Source organism: Gymnodraco acuticeps, unplaced genomic scaffold, assembly GCF_902827175.1.
Source record: "Gymnodraco acuticeps unplaced genomic scaffold, fGymAcu1.1, whole genome shotgun sequence".
Classification (NCBI taxonomy): domain Eukaryota; kingdom Metazoa; phylum Chordata; class Actinopteri; order Perciformes; family Bathydraconidae; genus Gymnodraco; species Gymnodraco acuticeps.
The window spans coordinates 114,693-133,016 of record NW_022990908.1 but is presented as its reverse complement, the minus strand read 5'-3'; the positions used below and the strand labels follow the sequence as shown (position 1 = coordinate 133,016).

Sequence of the window (18,324 nt, the reverse complement as noted above, 5' to 3'; positions counted from 1 at the left end):
ATAGGTCATTTTCAAAAAATACGTTTCTACTTGTTACAGATGAAGGTGTAAATAATAGATTTAAGGATGTCAACATTTAATTTATCTGATTCAGTTTCAGGCTCCTAATTGTGTGCATGCTGGTTACTCATTATCGTTTAAATTGAATAATTATTGGGATTAGTAACACCTGTGCTTTTTTTCTACTCTGAGTCAAAATCAAGAGGAAACATCAAGCGTCATGTTGCTTGAGCCTCTGATCAACCCAGAGCTGTTGGTTTTTACTCTCGCGAGAAGTGAACTAACGGTATTCAGATCCATTGGCACTTCCATGGACGCCGGGCACTGATCCCGGGTCGGTGCTCAAGTCCCGCTCCTTCGGCGGTAAACCAGGTCTCTTAAATCCCAACTGCAGCTCGACCAGCAGTATTAAGCCGCCCTCTCAATCGTGAAGAATGAATCATGGGACGGCGTTACTGTGGAAACGACGGTAATTTACTTTGTTAACCTAGCATGTTAAGTCGTAAAATACCGTTAGCTAACAAAAGGAAATGGTTGTTCTACGGAGAATATGTTTAGACTTGTATAATATATCTTGTCTTGCCGTTGTTTGTACCGGTGTTAGCCAGTTGCAGGAAATTGTTTAACGTTACGTGATGCTAACAAGGTGCTCACTGATGTGACGCTAGAATCGTATTTGTATCAGATTTAGTCAACAATCAACTCAATGAAGACCTTAAATTAATTTAAAAAATCTGCTGCAGTTGAAAACGACACAAGAGCGAGCAACAGTTAGCATGATGATGCTCCAGCATGGATCCACACAGCTCCTCTGCCTCACAGCCAGCAGTGGGGTTCCTCTCTTCACAAGAGGAGCCTCCAAGCAGCTGCCCTTCTCTGTCATCGGCTCCCTGAATGGTGTCCACATGTTTGGGGCTGGCCACGGAGTAGTGTTGTCCAGCTGTGAGACTGAAGGCGGGGGTAAAGTAGTATGGAGAGTTTTCCAGGACAGTATGATGCTCATTGTCGTGAGTGGAGGTGGACAAGATGGTGCAGGTGACAGCAAAGAGGACGAGGTGCGTTTACAGCGGCTCCTGGAGAATGTATGGAGCTGCATGGTGCTGGTGTTGGGGCAGGATGAACTGACTAATGTCAGAAATGTTGAGAGACTGAAGAGGGACTTGCGGTCCTGTTTCAGCCTCATTGATCAACTGTTGGAGGACAGGCAAGAGGGCATCCTGGGTAACCTGACACACTGTGCGGATTCACTGCTGCCTCCAAACCCCACTCTTCTTCAAGAGGCCCTGGATGGCTTCACTCAGGCTGCAGACAGTGAATTTGGCTGCCTCATCGTCCATGGGCGGATAGCTGCAGCAACTGAGAAATGGTGGCGTCTGGCTCCACCGGAGGTTGTGCTGCTCTCGGCTTTGATACGGTCCCTCTCTGCCTCTGGATCAGCCTCTTGTGATTACCCAGTTTTCCTTCCTCAAGGCAGCCCCACTGTTGCCCACCGTCTGCTTCGCTTCCAGCTGCTACCTGGGGCAGATGTGTGCGTGCTGTGCGGCCCAACGCCTTCCCTGCACAGCGCTGAGAGTGGGATGGTGGGTCGTTTCTGGACACCTCTTGTGGAGACCCTGAGAGACTGCTTGGCTGTTGGAGAACACAGTTTACCAAGATCTGTATCCTTGCGCCCTGATGTGCTGGCACTACTTCTGATTAACCGTGAAACACGTCGCTCAGTCTCCTGTGTGCGGACTTCCACTAATCGTCCACTGGGTGACCCTCCTTTACCCTCCAAGGCCCGCTGCTGGGAGATACTGAAGCTCTTCTACATCTTCAGCACCACACGTTACTTCAACCAGGAGGAGACTTTGTGTGTGTCCCCTGAGGAGAGGGCTCAGAGGGCCAACACTGATGACTTTGTCCTTGGATTCTCCCACCAGCCACTGCAGTGCTATCTAGTTACAGAAGAGTGCAAAAGCTATGGCCTTCAGACTCCGCAGCACCAGCTCTTTCTGCTCGCCCCACTGTCAGTGCCCACCTTTGCATTGCGTACAGTGGCCACACAGACTCTCTCTGATATTGTTGGTGCCACTGGATTTTAATAGAATTATTGAAATTGTTAGCACATCTTGATTGTCCATGTGACTAAAATAATACTTAAATGTGAACCAGCTGCTGCTATTTAGATTTTCTTATTTAACCCTATTGATTGCTGCCAAAATGTGCCTCCATCTGTCCATATTTTGTAAAGACTATCATAAGCACACTACTGGTTAAAGATAAACAGTAGAAAAGGTTATCACTGGTTATTTTCATTTAACTACTCGGGTATTTAAAGCTGGCATTATTCGAAAACAATGGAAATTGTCCAACCAAAGTTAACTGCTTTGTTCTACATCCAGGAAATAAGTCACTGTTGCACATTGTGTCTAACTTCACTGACTGAAAGGCCCTTTTCAGAATTACTTGTTAGATTTATTGAATACCAACATTTTCAGTAACATTTGACTGTATTTGAGCATCATGGTTAAATGTTACTAATGCTTTGTAGACATTCTGAATCATTCTGGCTCAACAATGTTGTAGTTTGAATATGTTTGTTATATACAGTGGGTCTTGAATGATCTATTCACAATGTTCCTTTTACTAATGTGATAATGAAAATGTTTGGCTTGTATTTGATGATTTCTTCACAACAAAATTGTCGGACTGTAGAATTCGAAATAAACTACTTGACAAAAAAAACAAGCAATTCCTCAGACAGTTCAATGGTTAATAAGCCTTTCAATTTAAACTACTCACCTATGAAAGTAAACACTTTTATAATGTTTTTTGTCCTCTGAAATGTTCTTGGCACAGACTGTACTGGGGTAAATATGTGAATTTAACTTTAAGAAGAAAAACTATTAAAAGCATGTTACAAGAAGTCCATTCTATAAGTCATACCTACAACCGTTGTCTTGTGTGAGTTAACAAAACGATATGTATTCCCAACCACTTAACGCTGAAATTATAGTGGCTATAAACAAAACAATAATTTCATGAATACGTCATGTAATGATAGTTGCCGTGCTGTCTGTTGTTCATACCTGCACTGATGATGTTTGAAACTTTTTGAAGTCACACTTGTAGGTGTGAAGGCCCAGAGTTTTATACCGAGTGTCATTTGTAACATCCCAGTACAAAGGAAAATGTGTGATCCTGTGAATTTGAGCATTTTCTAATTATTCTGATTGCACAATTATATTTTGTCAAACGAATTAGCATTCAACCAGAAATGTAAGTGGGGTGTAGTAGTAGAGATAGGAGGAGCATTCGTTATTGTTTTGTTTACAAAGAAGCTTAAAAAGTCTCCACCCAAACAGCATGGAGCTCCCAGAACAAAAAGAGGCTCAGTGCAGTCAGGGAGCCCGGGACAAACTGGCGATATCCCCACGACCCTCGTCTGAAGCCCTCAACTGTTTCAGCTCGGTAACCGGAGAACACAGCCTTAGTGACAGCCTCACGGTGCGTAAGATAACGGAGGAGAGGGGGGTGGGATAACGGGCCGCACAAGAGGGAGGGATACAGTCGGTCTGGCTGTGTGTTGCCATGTGTGCAGGATTCATACCCCAATAATTTCGGAGGGAGAAGCAGTCAGTTTGTGGAAGCAGCCATTGTCTTTAGAGACAGCCTTCTTTGTAGGCTCAAGGTCCAAAGCTCTGGGCGCTTAGTCATTTTTAGGAGCTCTGTGGTGTCACAACTTTTGATTTCACTTCTCTCGAGAGAAGTGACCGCCGTGGTGCAATTCGCTGTGCACCGTAGAGGCTTTACAAGTTCCCCAACTTGTGAAAGAAGGCCGTGACTAAACAAATGTCAGCCACACGAATGCAGCTGCTGTCACCCCGAAACGTGCGGCTTTTGAGCCGGGGGCGAAACGAATTGTTAGCCGGGGCTGGCCCCAGGGTCTGCTCACTCACCTCTCCCCCTCTGTCGTCCTCCTCTCCCGGCAGAGCTTTGTCGAGTCTGAGCGCGACGCGGCGTGGGCTCCCCAAAGAGAAAATGTCCGAGAATGGAGTGTCACCCCGGGCCAAGGTGTTGACCATCGACAACATGAACCCCACGGTGAAGAAAGTGGAGTACGCCGTGCGGGGCCCCATCGTGCAGCGGGCTCTGGAGCTGGAGAGGGAGCTCTCTGAGGTTTGTCCACGCTGTCTGATCTCTATGGACAATATCTGCTCTTTGTATTTAAAACTCACTCCAAACATGTTGTTATAGCTGTCTTTCATTACATCAACCCATCCTTCTATTAAATAGAATGTGGCAACAAGACCAGTGCATTGTGTCCAGAACATATCATCAAAATAAGTTAAGTTGTTTTTGTGTTGCTGTATTTAAAACAAAAGACTCATTTAAGACTATTAATCATATCAGTTAGAACTTGACTTGACTCATTTGAATTCCTGAATTCAAGAAAATCCTTTTTAAAAATGGTAGATTTGATTCAGTTTCACAGTTTTCACTTTAAAGAGAGTCAGCAAATGTCCTGCTGATGAATGGTTTTGTAAAAATGAAACCAGTAGACTTCAATTCCTGTTTACACTCTCACTATTACTAAACTTTACCTCAAAAGAAAACTGTTATCAAATGCTGTGCCACTTGCCTACACAACGTCTTATGAAAGTCCATTAGTTAGTCAGTAGTTCCTGAGGAGGCTGATCATGTTAGCAAATCTGTAGTTTGGTTAGTATCATGTTAATGGCTAACCTTGTTTTAAGACCTGTCTGAACCACAGTTGTTTATGAAGTGACTCTGTGGGAGGTGAAATTCCATAGACTAAACCAGATCCTGTTTTGATATCTGTCTGACCTACATGTGATGCAAATATATCATATGTTGCCTCACTTGACCTCTTACAGTCCTCAATGGTAAAGTGTCAATTTTGCTAAGCAATCAGATATGGTACTGGTTATCTTAAGAGCTGGAAAACAAACATCCATTATAAATACAGGCTTGTTATTGTATTATTTTTCATCCCTTCCTCTCACACAGTTTATGGTGATGTGGCAACCAGCGCTTAGTGTACTGAGTTCAGTCTGGTGTGAAAACAGTCCTCTTGAGTGCTTTGCTCAGGAAAGGAACGAGTATTTTGAAAAGGTTGTTCCACAGGTGAAAGAGCCACTAGGGAGTGTTTTGACTATAGGTCAATACTTATCTGAAGTTGATCCTCTCTCTCTTAATGGTATATTTATTTTTGTCCTCCTGTACAAGAGTTTGATTTAGATGGTAAACATTTGTATTTCCCACTAGGATAGGGGAAGCACTGAAATGTCTCTGTTCTCTGAAGATTGTCCCGCTGCCAGTAATCATTTTAAAACGCTCCCATCATTTAGACGTAGCTGTGTACATAGCCGGATGTATGACCACATGGATGACGCTCATGAGACACTGTTGAAATTATGATAGCTATGTTCCTAAGATTGGCATGATGGCACAGTCGCTCAAGAGATAGACATATGACTCATGTGTATGGCTTACGCAGGCCTTAGCTAATCTGAACTAATGTCAGAATACTGCTTTGAACCAGTATTCTCCCATCTTGTTGACTGTAACACCCTCTCTTGTATATAAGCATATGAAGGGCTCTACTAAAGTTACTTGTTTGTCCCATGCAACCTGGTTTATGTGATGACTACTTCCATTCTTGCAAGGATAATAAAGACATGTATCCTAATATTGAAGATCAAGCCGGTGACGAGTGATATTTTTCTAACAACTTTCAATGCTGATGTTTTGTCCAAAACACATTCCTCTTCATTTTATAAACCCCTCCCTTGCGGTTTGGATGGGGATGCATTTCTTTGGGAAATGGGTCACAATAATGCATTCTCGCCTTTATCCGTGGATTAATCAGACACAGATACCCAACTCCAGTTTCCTACACACCTTGTTCTTCGGAACTGATCTCTTTGTTTTTTTTTAATACACTACAAATGCAGCCTGTTCTTGTGTTTTTCCCCATAGTATCCGATTTACAGCACAGTGAATAGAAACGGGTCATACTTTGAGCCAACTTGCTCTACCAGTTAACAAGAGCACACATAAAGGCTCCTGGTGAAGTTATTACATTGTGGTCTTTGTTTGTTCTAATGAGCTGTTAGATAATAGTGAATGGGGATCTTTATCCGAGCGTTGCTATGGGGACAGACAGTAAACGCACAAGGCTTGTTTTTGTTAAATTCTCTCTACATATTTTCAATGAATGCAAAAAGCAGAACTCTAAAAACGTTTTCCATATTTGCATTTCAAATATTTAATTTGAATATTGAGTGTATTTGCAAATGCTATGTGAGTGTCTATCCTAGCTCCTCATTAAAATATACATCTAACAGCCTAAGTCACATCCTTTTTCACAATGACTTTCACTGTTTGTCATTAATGAAAAGCTTTTCTTGGAAAGCCTTTGGAGTAAAAATAAATACTTCCTGTGCTGTACTTAAAAAGCACCGTTTTAACCTTCTGCATTGTTTGCTGGGATGTTTTATCTACGGTGGAGAACAACTGGCCTTTTGGAGACAGTTTTTACGGTCAGAGGTCAGTGTGTTTCTAAAACATCCCCATCGGGGCGGTTGACCTAGGGGTGTTATTCTCTCCATACAATGTTATTGGTCCGGACTGAGAGACGCCTCTAATGTGCGACCAATGGGAGAGCCAGACTCTGTATCCTCCTAAAATCTGCACTCCATTGGACACGTACAATAAACATGCTGTTTTGATTTCTGCAGGTTGTCAGTGTGAGGTTCTGCTTATGTATTTTTCTGCAGGGTCACGCTGTTCTGAACATCTGTTATTAACATCGTGTGGGTGCTTGTGTTTGTGCACGAGGCTAACTGCATTTCTGTCCGTCAGTTGTCTCAGCTGCTTGGGAGATTATCTTTCAGAAACATATTATTGGCTTGGGAGACAGTAAATTGATACCTTTACTTGGGGATGTATTATTGTAGTTGTTGTTGCCGTTGTTTACTGCTTTGCTGTAATACATACTGTTCCTTTCCAGTCTAAAGTCACTTAGGAGGTTAAAGGCAACTGCACTGTAAGCCTCAGTCTTTATGTGTCAGAAGGTTAATGGTATCAGTGTGATAAGCAAGTGCACAGATCAAACTTTGTTCCCGTGTGTACACATACAGTGCTATCTGGATCAAGGCTGTTGCAAATGCACGTGTGTGTGTGTGTGTGTGTGAGAAGAAAATAAATAAGTAAGGGATAAAAATGAATCTTTGACGCCTAACAGTATATTCACTTTTGTGAGTATTCATTACAATTAATTATTTACGGGACATTAATGAATAAATGACACGATTGCGCAACAAATGTTCGTACAAATGAACACACTCACTCCTAAAGAAAACAACAAAGAATTTTGACCAAATTTCAACTATAACTTCTAACTTTTTTTCGTGCTATTGTCTGATAAATATAGTGTGTATAAAATGTGCTGTAAGCTTGTACATTTGATTTAGCCTGTGTACGCTTTGTTTCTGCTAATCTAATGGTCGGTTAAAAGGCATGTTGTCATCTATTGAACCTCTTAATGTCCTCGAAAAGGCTTCTAAAATTCTAACATTTGCGAAATGATACAGAAGGGTTGATATTGCCAATAGTTGTTTAGGGTTAATTTAATTTGAGCTCATGGATATTTATTTCACTCTTTCTTATTACTTCACTGCTTCAAACAAACCAACAATGCCATCTATTCCGTCTCTCAAAGTGTTAACCGCCTGTGCTCTCAGCAGCTGCAGCCTCTTATGGCATGAATATTTATGGAAACGTATGTAGGCGTTCAAGTCTCTGTATGTGGGCGCAGGGCCAAGGTTGTTCAGCCTCTTCTCATGTTTATTAACTTTAAATCTCTGAAATGATAATTCTATAGTTGTTTGTGTACAAAGTAATAAATGTTGTGATTGGTCAAACTTTTTCCAGATGTATAATCATTTCCCCATGTTGTGTTTGTGCCATGCAGGGAATGAAGAAGCCCTTTGTTGAGGTCATCAAGGCCAACATTGGTGACGCGCATGCTATGGGCCAGCAGCCAATCACCTTCTTCAGACAGGTCTGCACCTAATCCTCACCCCCAACCTCCAGTCTGCATTTAATACCTCCCCTCTGACTTCTCAGTTTCTATGAAAAATATGTTATGCTTACTCAGCGAAGTTGGTCAAATATATTTTTCATGTCTTGTGCATTAATCTGTGCGTGTTTTGCAGAATGCCCCTTCTTTATCCTCACACCTCCCTTTTGTTTCAAGGTCTTGGCGCTGTGCTCCTACCCTGAACTGCTGAATGACAGCTCATTCCCAGAGGATGCTAAAAGTAGAGCACGACGCATTCTGCAGTCCTGTGGAGGGAACAGTATGGGTGCGTTGGTTTCTTACATAAGCACAAGCTCTTTATACATCCCCAATTATCACCTTTCTCTTTGTATGTGGGTTTAATTATGTGGGATTAGCTTTGTTATGTTAAAGCTTTAAGTTGTTTTGTCTCCATTTAAATCTCCCTCAGGTTCCTACAGTGCCAGTCAGGGCATAGAGTCAGTGCGGCAGGATGTGGCTCGCTACATTGAGCGAAGAGATGGCGGTGTGCCCTGCGACCCAGACAACATTTTTCTCACCACAGGGGCCAGCGACGGCATTGTGGTACTAAACATGTCTCATCTTTTAATGAGACTTTGTGTCTCAATTGTACTTTCGATTGTGTATGTTTGTAAGCTCAAACCTCCCTAATTTCTCAGTCATTTTGTGGGGAATTTATTCACAACATTGAACAAATTAAACAAATATTCTAGAGTGAACCCTTCATGAGTTGGTTCACTCTTTTTAAAGGACACATCACAGGAGAATAAATGCTTATGTGTGCACAAAAAGTGCTGCAATTAGGTCACTGATGCTCAAACATTACTGGCTTGCCAAGTAATCACATACTCACAACCCCTTGTCATAGGTTATCTAAGAGCTTTGTGTCTAGGAGTTTCAGAAGGGTGTTTTTAATAGCAAATAGTTTCCTTTTTTGTCCTGAAAGGTTTACAAAAGTGAATAAGTAGTATTGCAGTATGTGTTTTTAAATTTGTTATAAAAGCAAAGAGATTTTTAATGACAAAACACAGATGCAAATGACCACCAGCTGGGGCACCTGCTTCTTTTCAGACCTTTTTCTACCGTTGTTTTACGCCTAGAAAAGGGTCATGCAGACAAAGCTACCTTGTACTTACAATTCTAAAATATACAGCTGACATATATTTTCATATCCTGCACTTTTAGACCATGCTGAAGCTCCTGGTGTGTGGCGAAGGTGAGACCCGTACGGGGGTCATGATCTCCATTCCTCAGTATCCGCTGTACTCGGCTGCGCTGGCTGAACTGGCCGCCGTGCAGGTCAACTATTACCTTAATGAGGAAAAGTGCTGGAGTATGGACCTCAGCGAGCTGCAGCGCTCCCTGGATGAAGCCCGCCGTCACTGCAACCCCCGAGCCCTCTGCGTCATCAACCCTGGAAACCCCACCGGTAAAGAGACCTTTCATTGTTTTGTTCGACGTGATTATTAGTAAATTCAAGCATTTTCACACATTGAATTCTGTTGTTCAGCAAGTTGATAATCAAGTTGTTGGTTTTAGGAGATAAACCATACAATATAACAATAATATTCTTCATTTGAAACGTTTTAGCAGTTAAATATGACCTCTTTTACCTTGGAAATAGGTAGTTTGATTAAAATAAATGTGCCAAAAAAGACCACAAGATGGTGTTGTAAACCTATTAACTAAGTCACAATTATTTTTCTTTTTGGGATCATTTAGCAACCACTTATTATCTCTAATGTAGTTTGTAGATTAAAATGCTTTTATTGATCATTTTTGGGACCTTTTTGAAACATTTACAGAGAAAGAGACAAAATACATGGGGCTGAAAGGGCTATGCAAAAACAAAATGAAATATAATTGTTTTGCTTGAATCTGCTTAAAGTTGTTAAGGCTATATGGTAAGTGTCCTTAACCACTAGGGCAGGGGTTCTCAAACTTTTAGGTTATGCGGACCACTATTTATTATCAAGGATTTTCGCGGACCACCTCGTATGCAAACCGTAAAAATAAGTACATATATAAACGTAGTGTTAAAACGCCGATATTTTTTTATAGTTAATTATAGACAATCAAAAGTAAATTGAAGCCTATCTGATACTTTTGTCGCACGTGTGACCGGTGTCTGTCTGCGTTGTGTATGTTTCTCAAAGAGGACGGCGGACAACTTCTTTCTTTCTTTTGGTCCTTGACCAGATATTAAAATATGTAGCATACAATCATAGAACACAACAGCTGCGTCAGCGAACATGAACTGCAGCTTCAGCTCTTTCAACATCCGATATTGCAGGAAAGAGACGCATAACACAAAGTTTACAATATCAAAGGAACTTAATAAAATGACAGCCTACCTGTAGCATACAATCAGAGAACACTGAATATAAAATAAATGAATATAAACGTGTACATTAAGGTAATAATCAGTCGGAAGTCGCAACGGCTCATTTGAAAATAAACGTGGATTTGCGTAAAAAAATAGTTGTTCGGGTGTTTTGTTATATTTTAAATAAACTAAGTATTGGCTTTCAGATTATGAAACTTTTATTTCCAAAATCAACCGATAAATACATTTTTGAAGCTTGTAAAGGGAAGATGACAGGTACCCCCCCCCCCTGTTTTGAAATGCTGATTTCTGAGGTCTCAAGGTTGGCAACTTGGCAAGTATGCTCATGGACCACACCCACCTTTTCTTTTGAAGAACTGGGTGACATACTGTCGCCCTTTAGTCCCTCTCTCTTGTCTTTCTCTCCTTTCTTTTCTTGTTTGAAAGCCTGACTTTGTTAGTCATTAAGACATGGTACACACGTAAGTACTAGCATCCTTGCTCACATGCTCTCACTCTCTGCTAGAAAGTGCAGCACCGCGGTTGGAGGCAGGACCAAACCATTACATGTAAATAGAGGGGGGTGTACAGAGGCTTTGGGTAATTAACTTTTGGAAGAAAATAAGTTAAATGAATCATATGTTTAGTGAGTACATCATCAATATAACGTTCTATTAATGTTCATTATTGATGAATGATGAAAGGTTTCTTAAACATTTGTTTCTTAATATTCTAAAAAAGTTGAGCCCCTGTCAGTCACGGGCCCTTAGAATCGTCCTAACTTTTCACCCCCTTACAGCGACTCTGCATATTTTGCTTAATATTTGGAGTACAAAAACAATCCTGATATCATTAGAAAGCTATAAATCTCCTCTTTCCAACAGTGTATATAACTCAAATGTGTCTTCGGGTCAATGCGACTGATTTCGATACAGCAAGTCACATATGAGGTGGTCCCCGAAAATCCTTGATAATAAAAAGTGGATTTTATTTAGCTTTTTTCCACGGACCACCTGCAGTACCCTGGTCCGCGGACCACAGTTTGAGAACCGCTGCACTAGGGCCACCAGAATGCCAGTGAATTAAGTAACCTAAAATCAGATCCTTTCTGCATGAGGTGAACTCATGATGATCCTCCTACGTATCTCCATAACCCAACTCTCCATGCACTGCTTCAATAAGAGCCACTAGATGGCAACAAGAGGCTGTAACTTCCTGGCTGACCCTCCTTTCAAACCCCTCTCCTTAATGAGCCTCCTCTCTCACTCACAGGTCAGGTTCAGAGCAGACAGTGCATTGAGGATGTAATCCGATTTGCTGCAAAGGAGCGCCTCTTCCTCATGGCCGATGAGGTACTGTCTCTCTGCATCTCCTTTAACACCTGCCTGCTCTAATGTTTTCTGAGCCCTGTGACAGCTGTCCTTCTGACTTTATCTTCCAGGTGTACCAGGACAATGTGTACGCTGAGGGTTGCGAGTTCCACTCCTTCAAGAAGGTTCTGTTCAACATGGGGCCAGAGTACTCGGATATAGTGGAACTGGCATCTTTTCACTCCACCTCCAAGTGTTACATGGGAGAGTAAGTCCATTTTACTGTACTACATTCTGGGATCAATCTTTCTTATCTTGTAAAAATAACAAATGATTATGTATTTACTGTAACATGCTCTATTTTTGTATTTGTTTACTTGTATTTCACAGGGTCAATTCAGTTTGCTTTACATACATAAAAACACAAAGACCCATACATAAAATAGGATTAAAGGACAGCGCAAAGTACATTTAAAAAGTTCTGTAAAACGGAAGGTAATTGGATTAAAAGTATTAGACCATTGTTAAAACATGGTCGCTCAAAAACAGGCACATGAATGTAGAAATATTTGTATCCTGGATTTAGAAATGGCTGTTAATGTCAGTTCTTCTGCATTCTTTCCAGTTGCATGCTACAAGACTTAAAGCATTTTTCTCTTTAGTTAGTTTGGACTGTTACCTCATTTCTGTATCACACCTTTATGTTTTCCTCCTAGGTGCGGCTTCCGTGGAGGCTACATGGAGATCATCAACCTGGACGAGGAGGTGAGGGCTCAGCTCACTAAGCTGGTGTCCGTCCGTCTGTGTCCTCCTGTTCCTGGACAGGCTCTGATGGACCTGGTGGTCAACCCCCCGCAGATCGGGGAGCCCTCGTATGACAAGTTTATCAAGGTACAGAGTCTACGTCTCATTGTGACATGCTCTCTTCAGGAACATTATCAATACACTGACACCGGTACTGTCATACGTTGTCCTTGCAACACAGTTCACTGCTATTGATTATAGATTTACCCGAGTGATCCATTTTTTGTATTCCTCTAATTGGCTGTATTACAGTTTCTCTTTCACACATTTTAACACACATTTAAAAACAATGATATTTTGCTTTAGTTGAGTTTATAGCTACCAGACTTTTAGAATAAGGCACTTTACACATGTACTTGTTACTGTCTGAAACCCTAACCCTGAGTGTAAGAAGTTTAATTATTGCGCTCATAGCATTTACATCATCTTTGTTTACACTTGCAACACTCCTTTTAGAATTGCTTATTTTGTAAACACTACACACATTTCTCTGTATCTAAACATTTGTTTCCATACTTTGTTAACAACACAAGGAACTGCTACAAGAGGACATCTGTTTTAGTATAGTCATTCCCTTGAATTACACATTGAGCATTTGCTAACTGTAGATACATCTCTCTTTTCTAACCATCTTTCTCCCCTCTCTCCCTCATCCAGGAGCGCAGCGCGACCTTAAGTGTCTTAGCGGAGAAGGCCAAGCTTACAGAGCAGGTTCTCAACACAGTGAAGGGGATCAGCTGCAACCCTGTGCAGGGCGCTATGTACTCCTTCCCTAGCATCTCCATCCCTGAAAAGGCCATCAAGGAGGCCACGGTCAGTCCTTAAGCTCCTTTTATAAACGCTTCAATTAACTGGATTTAACTGAATCACTGCTTCAAGGAAATGACATTGACAAGGAGCAAATGCATGTTGTGTTGTACACACCACTGCCACTTGTCTTGTACTTCTCATTTCATTTACTTCATCCATTATTTCTCTCCATGACCTCGAACACTACACAATACCTACATCTCGTACACCAGAGCTATTCAATTGGCGGCGGCAATTCCAGAAAGGGTGTTAAATTGAGAGATAGAGGGAAAGTCTGAAAACTTCGGCGGCCTCGGGTTTCGAACCCACCTACTAGCTGCTGTAGTGACAACTCCTGTCATTTATTGCATCTCTGCGTGAATGATTAGATAATTTCACCTAAATGAAATGAAATGATGTTGATGGTTAAATTAGCTTCACATGTAGGCCTACTGAGTTCTGGACTTGCCATTTAGATCTATAAAGGCCTTGGGGCTATGTTTGATTGAATTAAACACAATATGCACTCCACTATGCTGTTGTAGTATTTACTGTATCTGAAGCTCTTAATATGATTGCTCATATTTCAAGCCATCTTTTTCCCGGCCCCTTGCTTTGGATCATTTTCATCAACCGGCCCCCATTCCAAACTAATTGAATAGCCCTGTCGTACACGATGCTTTAACCAGGTTCAGTAAACAGAGCATCAACCCCCCTGTTAAAGGGAAGAAATGATTTCCAATAGCTTGTGCTTTCAATTCTGTCCTACTGCTCAGTAGGAATTTCAGGGAGGGCTGATGAGCCACTGGGAATCTGATTAGCCGTACAGAGGATAAGGTCAGGGTACAGCTCATCAATTGTAGCATTGTTTTTTTGGTGACTTGATTTTAAAAATGAAAACCAGGGACATGTTTTGTTTTGCGGTCCATATCTCATTAAAATATCTAATGTTAGTAACTATTAAAGACACGATGGGGACAATTCTGTTTTAATGTAGTTTGACCATTGTAACTGCAGTCCAGACATACTGATAAAATAGTGAGTTTATTTAAGGTAATTAGTTAGAAGCCCTAATTCATTAAACCAGTTCAATACGCATTATTCTTATTCTTATCATTCTTTATGAGCGCAGTAACGGTAAGGTATCTAATTACTTATTTATTTAGTATTCCATAACTTAATAACAGAGATGGTCAAACTAAAGAGGCAGAGACATGGCAGAATTCCTACAATGAAGCGGGACAGTGAACTGTTCACCCGTGAGAGGGCGATGAAGAAAAGCGAGCGAGCGGCCCGTTGAGGGAGTTTACAGATGAAAAGACAGAAGCACAATAACAAGTAGGCATACGCTATATTTAGGTGTTTTTTTGTAAATAACCGACGGTCTCAAGAGGAAGTTAAGTCCCCTGGTTTGTCCCTAACTGCCACGAGACAACTCAAAATCATGTTTCAAAATCCGACACTGAGGTGGTCTTTAACGCACCGGCAGATGACAGCGCTGACAAAGTGTGCTTCCCGCAGCGAGACGCTACAATACTGATTGTGGGCTTATCATGTTGATTCGGCCACAACAGAAAAAAGAAAAACAAACTCTCGCTCTCTCCAGAGGGGCAGGTCAGCCGAAAAGGCCAAACGGCCCGTACCTGTGCACGTCCCTGACTGGCATAGAAGCTAGCCACTGTACTGCTGTGGATGAGGACAGCAGCAAAACATCAGTTGAAACAATTAGTTTAAACGTTTGGTATATTTAGAATTCCTTTATTTGTCCTGCAACAGTGACATTTACGGCATTACAACAGCTAAACTACAGCACAGATTAAAATAAAAAGAATACACTTACCTATTATATAATAAAAGTAGGCACACATTATTAAAAGTAAAAACAGATAAGTACACCCTGGTAAAAAAGGTAAGTAGCAGTGTATTTTTAGGTGACCAACATAGCTGGTGTATTGCACATGTGTGTATTGCATAGCATGTTGTTTACAGGCAGTGTTATTGCAGAGATATTACAGGTCTAACAGGAGCCAGCTTTTTCCTTTTGTTTCTTGTCTGATGGCAAGGTAAAGAAGTCAAAATATTCCAAATATTGTGTACACTTAAACTGATATTGCCAATGTTTTAGGTGGGCCTATCTTTTAGATGAGTAATCATGTTTTGCTGCTACCTCCAAGTCCCCAGCAGCCCACAATGCTTTGCTTCCATGCTAGTTCACCTGTCCATTTCTCCAAACTAGGGGTGTACCGACCGTCATCTACTGACTATGAATAAGAACCTCATACAACAGCACTTCAGAAAGTACCATCCTGTTAGCAACACTCAACATTACCATGTGCAGTTCAAATAGAGCTTCTGTCCATTAAGCTTGTTCTTGATCCCAACCCTCTTAAAGTTGTAAGGCTGCAACACTTAAGGTTTTTAAAAGGTTTTATAAAAGCAAAGCCTAATTGTAACATAAATTAGTACACATCTCTATTTGTTTCAACCTTCAGAACGCTTTTGTGCTGCCAAAGAAATCATTTCTTTAGCTCTCAAGGGCACCTGTGCTCCGTACCTGAGTTACACATGAATGGTTCTGTTGCCATAAGCTTTAGAATCAAACAAAGATTAAGCGCAGTATGAGCAAAGTGTAATTCATTCAGATTCCTTAGAAGTTCAGAACATTCTGTTGATTCTAAAGAGATACTCAATAGAGCAATTTATGCTTTCATTTGGTCCAATTCTGCTTTAAATGGATTTTTTTTGTGCAAATTGGAAATCTTTCATATTAAGTTATGAATTAATAAAAAATGTAGCAGAATAAAATAAGTTTAAATGAGGCTCCTCAATGGGAATAATGTAAAAAATGTATGTGCAATACTTTAAGGATGAAAGTTATACTGCGTCAGAGGTTTCTGACTAAATACTTGCTTCTTCAAAATCATGCTAACAGAATATTAAACTTCACATGTTTATATTGTCTCTCTGTCAGGACAAAGGTCAGCAGGCAGACATGTTTTACTGCATGAAGCTGCTGGAGGAGACGGGGATCTGCCTCGTGCCGGGAAGCGGCTTCGGGCAGAGGGATGGAACGTACCATTTCAGGTAAAGAACACTCAAGCATTTATACATCTATTTGAATATGAATATTTCTCTTAAAGTGCGGCAAAATACATTTATATCCAAATCGACCTGCAGAATATTTTTTAATCTAACTGTGTTGTTGGATCTTGAAAACAGTTAGAAAAAAGTGATAAACAGTTCCCTCGAGCACAAATTGAGGGTTGCTGACAATTGATTAATCAAATAATCATTTCAGCTCGTCTTTTCCTTGACACCAAAAATGCCTCGCCCAAAGCATCTATAATTGTTCCTTTGTTGGAAAATAAATGTGAATTGAATATGTTGGTCTTGTGTTTGAATGAGGACCCGAGAGTTACTTTTATGTAGAGGTCAGTAGAGATTTAAAACACGACTGAATGGTTTAAACGTCGCATCATCTTTCTGTAAATATGCTGTCATATTTGAATGAAACTGCAAGAAACATTGGCGAAAATGTCAAAACCATGTCTGAATATCACAAAGGCATCACTTAAACAGATTGATGCCATCAATGTTACATTTTCCATGTCTAAAAACGGCTTTGTGTAAAGTATTCTTTACACAAGAGACATAATATTACTTTTCTAAGATGATTCTGAAGCGTTTCTGGAAAATCCATTTAAATATTAATGTTGTCTTTCCTTTCCTATTCCTTCCTAGAATGACCATCTTGCCATCGACAGACAAGCTGAAGATCCTGCTCAACAAAGTCAAGGAGTTTCACCAGAAATTCACAGAGGAGTATTCTTAAATGGCCTCGTCCATTTCTCTTTTTACTAGAGACGAAATCCACCAAACAAAACAAAAAGAACTCGGCCAATCAGAATATATCTGTCACTATTTAGTGCCTTTCCTACGTAAGCTCTTGTGGTCTCTGTGATGACACACTTCAGCCTCCACAGATATCTCATCTGGTACTTCACACACAGTAAACAAGCCACTGTTTTGTGTTTGGGGAAAAAACTGGAAATGAATGAATTCAGAACGTGTGTAAAGTTTGGTATGAAAAATATGGTTTCAACTTTGAAGGATTTATGAACTGAAGGTCTGTGTATTTGTGCATTTCAGCGATAGACTGTCAATGTGAATAATAAGCTAATATAAATAGGTACAAATGAAGGAAAAGGTGACTGCCTTTTTAAACCATTCATGTGAACAACTGGCTATAATCTTACATTCCTGCAGGACGTACTTGACAGGGAGAATACGCAAAAAAATGGCTATTTCATGATGATTCAGAGGTGATTTTGTAGTTTTAATAAATGTAACAGCTGTTATAATGTCTTGTTGTTTTTGGAAAGAGCTGTCCCATGTGTTAAGAGTTTAAAACATCACCAATAGGTACTTTCTCTTTTGACCTTGCACCACCAATCAAATGCCTTAAACCCATTTAGTCCCACAGTGACATTGCACTTATAGTATTTATAGTGTTGTGTGTTTCTGTCCAGGCAACTTAGTTGGTTCTCTATTTTCAGAGGTATTTGTCTTTTAGCACACTCACAAAATGGATTGCTGACGGACCATGAGGGGTTATTCTCTGAATTTGATAAATCTTACCGAATCGTTGAGTCCAGCTTTAAAGCATCTGACAGAAAAAATGAAATCAAATTGAAGGAAAAGTTATTATACTGCATACACACTCACATTCAGGTATTCACATACACGTAAAAATAGATACATGTTTTAGCAAGCGAGACATTGTTGGACTAGATAATTGCGTTCTGATCCAAATTTATGGATTCCTTCTCATTAGGAATGGCTGAAGTCATAATTGGCCGAGTAATATCGACATATTCCACTTAAACAATAAAGAGTGAAGTTGCTCCTCACACACACATCTCTGAGATACACATCTGTGCTGAAATTGTCACCTTTGATAATGTTGTTGATCTTGATTTGAGTCTCAAAATGCTGCCACACGTGTC

The 18,324-nt window shown here is 40.6% G+C and overlaps 3 protein-coding genes across 9 annotated transcripts in view; 2 read left to right on the top strand and 1 right to left on the bottom strand.

Moving 5' to 3' along the window:
- LOC117557879 (CCN family member 1-like) overlaps positions 1-12,545 on the bottom strand; it is a 41,754-nt gene extending 29,209 nt beyond the window's left edge. The window contains exon 1 of one of the 5 annotated variants that reach the window (XM_034233867.1): positions 12,423-12,545. Coding sequence is in view for 1 of the 5 variants with exons in the window: in XM_034233864.1 (XP_034089755.1) it covers positions 9,226-9,249 (24 nt within the window). In the remaining 4 variants the exon portion in view is untranslated. Of the gene's footprint in view, positions 1-9,225; positions 9,346-12,404 lie in introns of those variants that run through there. The other 4 variants (XM_034233865.1, XM_034233866.1, XM_034233868.1 and 1 more) reach the window with 4 other exon arrangements.
- On the top strand, positions 298-17,676 carry gpt2l (glutamic pyruvate transaminase (alanine aminotransferase) 2, like). Of its 3 annotated transcripts, none has more exons than XM_034233859.1 (12): positions 298-469; positions 3,975-4,161; positions 7,982-8,071; positions 8,267-8,375; positions 8,520-8,653; positions 9,275-9,518; positions 11,688-11,767; positions 11,857-11,993; positions 12,442-12,616; positions 13,187-13,342; positions 16,290-16,402; positions 17,060-17,338. In XM_034233859.1, exons 1-12 carry the CDS (start codon positions 435-437, stop codon positions 17,148-17,150), a joined length of 1,551 nt encoding a protein of 516 aa, XP_034089750.1. In that variant the 5' UTR covers positions 298-434; the 3' UTR covers positions 17,151-17,338. The 3 variants fall into 3 exon arrangements, with proteins under 3 accessions (XP_034089750.1, XP_034089752.1, XP_034089749.1); XM_034233861.1 differs by lacking the exon at positions 298-469 and adding an exon at positions 3,279-3,489; XM_034233858.1 differs by lacking the exon at positions 298-469 and having other exon boundaries at positions 3,530-4,161; positions 17,060-17,676.
- Positions 389-2,730, top strand: fuz (fuzzy planar cell polarity protein). The gene is made up of 2 exons (XM_034233862.1): positions 389-469; positions 744-2,730. Exon 2 carries the CDS (start codon positions 777-779, stop codon positions 2,082-2,084), a length of 1,308 nt encoding a protein of 435 aa, XP_034089753.1. The 5' UTR covers positions 389-469; positions 744-776; the 3' UTR covers positions 2,085-2,730.
- Positions 17,677-18,324: the final 648 nt, after the last annotated feature.